The sequence below is a fragment of the Zingiber officinale genome, chromosome 2B (assembly GCF_018446385.1).
Source record: "Zingiber officinale cultivar Zhangliang chromosome 2B, Zo_v1.1, whole genome shotgun sequence".
NCBI classification, from domain to species: domain Eukaryota; kingdom Viridiplantae; phylum Streptophyta; class Magnoliopsida; order Zingiberales; family Zingiberaceae; genus Zingiber; species Zingiber officinale.
In genome coordinates, this window is record NC_055989.1 from 102,315,686 (window position 1) to 102,322,629 (window position 6,944).

At 34.5% G+C, this 6,944-nt stretch overlaps 1 protein-coding gene across 1 annotated transcript; it reads right to left on the reverse strand.

Annotated features, from left to right (window-relative positions):
* Window positions 1-3,447: 3,447 nt before the first annotated feature.
* LOC122048500 lies at window positions 3,448-5,994 on the reverse strand. The gene is made up of 5 exons (XM_042610063.1): window positions 5,473-5,994; window positions 5,161-5,386; window positions 4,624-5,089; window positions 4,154-4,508; window positions 3,448-4,056 (listed from the first exon to the last, which is right to left on the reverse strand). The coding sequence occupies exons 1-5, from the start codon at window positions 5,992-5,994 to the stop codon at window positions 3,448-3,450; spliced, it is 2,178 nt and encodes a 725-aa protein (XP_042465997.1).
* Window positions 5,995-6,944: the final 950 nt, after the last annotated feature.

The following is a 6,944-nucleotide window of genomic DNA, read 5'->3' on the forward strand; positions in this document are numbered from 1 at the left end:
AGGAACATTATCCTCCTCCTCCATCTCATATAGAGGAATTGTGTTATCAACTTTACCTCGTGTTGGGAACTCAGTTTCAAGAAAAGTAGCATCTCTTAACTCTATTTCAGAGATGGTTCCATCTTGTTGCTCACCAATAAAAATATAACCCATAGAAGTCTCAGAATACCTTATAAAGATACACTTCTTACCTCTGGGTCCTAATTTTTCATGTTTGTGAGTCTTATCATGAACGTAGGCAGTTGACCCCCAAGGTCTCGGATTACTCAAATATGGCTTTCTGTATATCCAACGTTCATGTGGGGTAGATGAAACTAACTTTCAAGGCACTTTGTTAATTATATATGTCGCAATTAATAATGCATCTCCCTAATAGGAGATTAGAAAATTAGTTTGCGCCATCATAGACCTAACCATTTTAAGAAAAGTCCTATTTCTTCTTTTAGCAACCTCATTTTGCTGTGGAGTTCTAGGGATAGTTAGCTGTCTAATAATCCCTTTCTCATTACATATTGTCTTGAACTGATCAAATAAATATTCACCTCCACGGTCAGTGCGTAGGGTTTTAACCTTATGTTTTAATTGATTCTCAACTTCGTTCAAGTAACGAATGAAGCAATCTAATACTTCAGATTTGTGAGAAATCAAATACACATGACCAAAACGTGTGAAGTCATCAATAAATGTAATAAAATAAGAACTCCCATTTCTAGCCTTCACATTCATTGGACCATAAATATCTGAATGAATCAATTGCAATGGAGATTCAGCCCTAATAGTCTTGCCAAATGGTTTCTGAGTTGTCTTTCCAGCAAGACAATGCTCACATATAGACAAGTTAATCTTAACATGAGTACCTAAAAGGCCCTCCTTAGCTAATCTATTCATTCGTTCTTGTCCTATATGTCCTAGCCTAGCATGCCAAATTTCATCATTAACATCAACATTACTAGTAAGAGCAATGTTTGAAAAACAACCATCATTATTATTTGGTTCTACATCAAGAACCATAAAACCATTTGTTATATAATCATGCTTAATTAATACAGAGTTAATTCAAAGTTTCATACAATGATGGAAACCAGATTTTGTCGAATCTCAGGAGCATACAGGACATTATGTAGAAACAAGGTTCGTCCACTACGTAGGTTGAGCTTGCAAGTGTCAATTCCTTTGACTTCAATTCTTGCATTGTTTCCCACATATATCCATTTGTTACCATCTAGTACCCGATGGTGCTCCACATATGTAGCTCGATCATGTGCTACGTGGTTCGTTGCTCCTGAATCTATAATCCACGAAGGATAAGAATCAGCTAACAACACTGTACTTGCAACATAATGCTCGTGGAAAGAAGATAAAAATGCATCTACCATTTTAGGCTCGGTACAATCTCGAGCAAAATGGCCCTTCTTGCGACAATTATAGCAAGTTAATTTGCTTTTAGGTCTTTGTCCATATTTATTTCCTTTCTTCTTGATTTGGTTCTTTACAGCAACAGCACTAGCCTCCTTTCCTTTTCCCTTTCCTTTCTTAAACCATTTTTTCTTATTCTTGGAACCAGAACCCTCAGCTACAAAAGCTTGACCAGAAATCCTTACAGATTCAATCCTCTCCGCCTCAAGTTCTACATGACGTGAGACATCAGTGAAAGTCTTGATACTCTCACTGTGAGTCAGATTCTGTTTCATTGTTTCCCAAGAATCAGCAAGGGAACAGATAACTGTCTGAACCTGTTGTTCATCGATCAACGCATGACCAGCAGTATTAAGCTCTCGAATCATGTTACCCATCTCCCTGAGATGTTGGGCCATCGTAACATTCAAGCATTTTTTACAACTATCAAACTTGATAGTTAACCACTACAAAAAATCAAGAAAATAGCGATGAAATTAAATTTCGTAGCTAAATAACGTTATTTGCGACTAAATATAGTATCGACGTAATTTTTTTTCTAATATATATGTTGGCAATGAATGTAGCAATGAATTCATTCGCCGCTAAGATATTTGCAATGAAAATTATAAAATCGTCGCTAAGAATTTGTTTAGAGACGATTAACCCTTGAATTATACTAGAATTTGTTTATACCGCCTTTCTAATAACCTCTATTAACCCTAACCCTATGTTTGGATGGGGTGAGTGAAGGTTCATTAACGGAAGGGGAAGGAAAAGGAAGGGAGGGGAAGGGAAGGGAAGTAAAGTATTTATATTCTCTTTGTTTGGGAGGGAGGGAAGGTTCATTAATGTAACATATGTTTTCATGTTTGAGAGGAAAGGAAGGATAATGAAGGTTAAGTATATAATATTACTAAATTACCCTCTATCATTTTTTATTCAACAATCATGAGTTAATTGCTTGTCCTACACCGTTGCTTATACTCCTGCCCTCTATTGTTCACTGATGTCGAACGTGTAACGACAAATTGGAATCTTCAAACTTTAGGAAGAAGCCTATTTGATGTATTAGTAGTCGTTGTATTTCAATTAAGCCTCACATTCAAGTATCTGTCAAGCTTTGCAGTATTATATCTTACAATGATTAAAGTATTAAGTTATGAGTTCATTTTTTTCTCCTGTCCATTTTATAAAGTGAAAAATCTGCTAGATGTCTTGAAATGTTGATATTCTGAAACCAAACACTACTAGGGAAGTGCCTGCATCAGCATAATTAATGCATCAGCACAATGATTTTGATACTGCAGTATTTTATTTATGTGGAAGTGCCTGCATCAGCATAACATGGGGCTACTTCTTTTTAATACCATTGTAATTGGTATGAATTGATGCATGTAGCGGTGTTTTCTAATAATTCATTTGTGCATATGACTAGTCGCTGTGTTGATTGTTATCCACAAAATTATTCTGGCAAAAGTTCCTTCACGGAAGCTTGTCTAAAATAGTCTCAACCAGGTGTCAATCTCAAACTTGGTTTGACAATGAATTCTTACTAAATAGTTTGCACTTTTCAATTGTTTTCAGATTGAAGACTCAAAGAGTGTAGCCTTGCTGAAGGAGTGTGGTAGCCTTGCTGAAGATGCAACCAATTTCTCAGATGAAATAATTGAAGATGATAATTTTACCAACTTGGCTGATGAGCCTAAGCAGCAGAGTGTAGCTGCTGTTGCTCATGAAATGGAGAAGCAACCTCATACTGATGATTCAAAATCAGTAATTTTACCAATCATGGTTTATCTGATCATTATATATATCCAAACAAGATGCAAAGAGGGGAATTTAAATCTGTAGTAATTGACTAACAACAAATAAATCATCCAAAAACACACAAAAGACACAAAGTATAGATAAATCATCCAAAATCAAATATCAAGTCTTACATGACATAATAATCATCCAACAAACATTCAAAATCTTCCAAGTACATAACATCCAAATGCATAATACATATCATCCAAATATAATCATCTCACATAACAAGCAAAAAACTTATCGTAGATTTTCTCCATCCAACATTTGAAGTAATAAGTCTTTGCGATGTTCAAAAGGGCATCCAAGTAAAGCTCTCAACATCTTTGGGCGTTGAACAAGAAATAAATAGCATGTAGAAGTGATATGTTGCTCGACACCTAATTGATTCAACAAACTCCACACTTCATGCTCAGGAATAGGAAGTTCATTTGACTTAATCATTTCATGTGTTGAACTCATAATAGCTTGAGCTACATGCTCAATTGCATTACTTATATTCTCATCGTCAACTTTACCTTTTTTTGCACTCTTCTTCTTTGATGATGATCCAACAAAAGATTCAGCTTGAGATTTAGATGGTTGAGTTGGAATTTGGGCATCCATATTAACTGCATCTTCATTGTCCAAATGGATTTCCTGTTGAGAAATTATAAATTCAACTTCATCAATGGTTTCAAAATTATGTCCACCAACATTATTCTCTACTTCTATGCTAGCTTTTCTTTTTCGCATTTCTAATGCAGTTTCAGCATATTGTCCTGTAGCCCTATCTTTTCCATATAATTGAACTAACTTCTCATAATTTCGAATAGGCTTGGTCTTCCATTCGGCAGCTGCTGGTTTTATCTACAAATTACAATATAATTATATTAAACATTCATTTATAAATAGTATCACAGAAAAAAAACAAATATAGCGTCCAAATGCATATTATGAAACACACCTCAATTAGTTGTTGCCAAACTTCAGGTTCAGCAATGAAGAATTCTGTAATGGGATCCCATCCAAAACCACTCATACCATTCTTGAATATATCATAACATGAAAACCAACATCTTTTAATATGTTTCATGCGATTTTGAATCCTTTCCTTATCGATAAGTTTGTCGGAAAATTTTGCTTTCAATTCATTCACAATATTTTCAAATGCATGTGTAGTAAAGGTTCCACCAACCCTATTGCCTATATTATGCTGATTCAAATATGCATCAATAAGAGCATCATCCATTACTTTAGTCCAAATACATTGATTATTCGCCTTGCTTGCACTAGCATTTTGCAAGTCCTTTTTTCGCATCCTTAAAAACAAAAATATAGTAATAATCAAACACACAATCACACAAATAGCCATAAGATATAAAATTCAAGTCACATAATAAATTAAAATGTCAACATTCATAGTCATCCAATTACAAGAGCATTTGTCCAAAATCACTAGATAAACAAATAAACATAAATATCACATCTCTAAGAAATTCTCCCCTTCTTGCATCGTCACTGTCATCTCTATTACTATGATTTTCCTCTTGATGTTCACTATTATTATTAAGTTCGGCATCAACCTCGGCAAGCAAACCCTCATCTGGATCAGCATTAATCAAGTAATTGTGTAAAATACAACAACAGAGAATAATTTGTTTCTGTGTTTCAATTCCATAATGTGGCTCCGTTGAACTTCTTATAATAGCAAATCTTTTTTTAACGACTCCAAAAGCTCTTTCAATTGCATTGCGCAAAGAAGAATGTCGAAGATTAAATAACTCCCGAGCATTTCGTGGTGGATTACGGCTATATTCTTTCAAATGATAACGTTCTCCTCGATATGGTGTAATAAGACTGCTTTTTAACATGAATCCAGCATCAACAAGATAGTATTTTCCTAACAAAAAAATTATGTGTTAATAAATTGTAAAAGGAAAGTCTAATCACAATATATGTCATTTAATTTACCTTCTGGAATTTTAAGACATTCTTGTCTGGTTAATGCATTTTTAATTATTCTCGAGTCCGATGCTGTCCCTTCCCATCCGGCTAAGACATAAGTGAATTTCAAATCAAATGTGCATGCTGCTAAAACATTTTGAGTTGGAAAATCCTTTCGACCACGAAACTTTGGGGCATCAATGGGAGAAACTTTAACACGAATATGTGTTCCATCTATTGCTCCAACACAATCCTGATATACCATATCTAAATTATTAATAATTTTGAATATATAGATATGCAGTTATACTAGTCAAAAGATAAGAAAAATATTTTTACCTTAAAAAATTGGTAGAATCGATTGCTATTGAAGATTTCTAAAGGAACTTGTGACCCATCCGGTTGATTGAGAAATTTATCCTCTAATTCCATTATAGCTCTTAAAACATTATGGAAATGACGACTGACTGTTTCTCCCGATCGATAGAAAAAGAAGCCAAGTGCACGATTTGTAACATTGTGACCTAGCAAATAGAGTGATTTTGCTACTTGTTCTTCCACAGTGATTCTTGTTGTAGGTCGTAAACCACCTTCTTTGACTAAAAGATTACACAATTCCACAAATGCAGAAGGACTCATTCTAATTATATTACGACATTGATCATTAGTTAGCACTTTTGTCATTAGTTCATTTCGTACACGTTCTCCTTCTAACTGTACAACACGAGGAATTTGACTATTTTGTTTGTACCTATTTTGTGCATACCAAGCTGCAACTAAACAAGCAACCTGTGCCGATGCGAGTTGATGCATACGATGCAACTTAATGAAATCATTCCGTTTACCATTTTCATCACCCATCTATAATCAAATAAATGGAAAAAATAAATAAATAAATTATAAATAGGTAATGCTTTAAACAATGTGAACTTATATCATCTAGTATTACTACTAGTAGATATAGCAGATATTTGCCCTTCTATTTTACGATTAAGGATTAAACAGTGCACAACAAACAAATATAGGGGTGCACTAACAGTTAGATTACCATCAATAAATATAGAAGAAATAGAAAAAAAATAATGCTCACAACGAACCATATAGTACTAATATAGTGTTGAAACAGTGCACAAATATTTAAACAGTCCCTGTAATAGAACTAACTGTTTACTATTGTTGATGTTATACTATCCTTAATGTTATAGTGCTAAGAAATATAGTACTTATCCTTAATATAGCACTCAGACTTCGCTCATCTCACAGTCTAAACAATGCTACACAGTAGAGAAGAAGACCACGACGACGAGAAGAAGAAAAAAAATAGAAGAAGACAGTGCTACACAGTAGAGAAGAATAGTGCTACATTGAGCAGTTCTTCTTTTTCTTCATTATCATTGAGCATAAAGTTAGGGTAGCAGAAAAAAAAATAGTGCTACACAGTAGAGAAGAAGACCACGCCGACGCCGACGACGAAGAAAAATAAGAAGAAGAAGACGACACAGTAGAAAATAGAAGAAAAAAAAGAAGAAGAAGACGACGAAGAAGAAGACACACAGTGAAGAAAAAGACGAAGAAGACGACGACGAAGAAGAAAAAGACACAGTAGAGAATAGAAGAAGAAGAAGACAAAGAAAAAGAAAAGATTAGGGTTACCTATTTTTGGAGAGATATGCTGCAAGGTTCGGCGTCGATCGGCACCGATGCCGTGGAGTGCGAGAAGTGTGTAGTAGCGGCAATGGAATGAGGAAGATGAACCAACGCTAAAACAAAAAGAATATAAGAAACCTAAAATAACATTTGGTAATTAATAG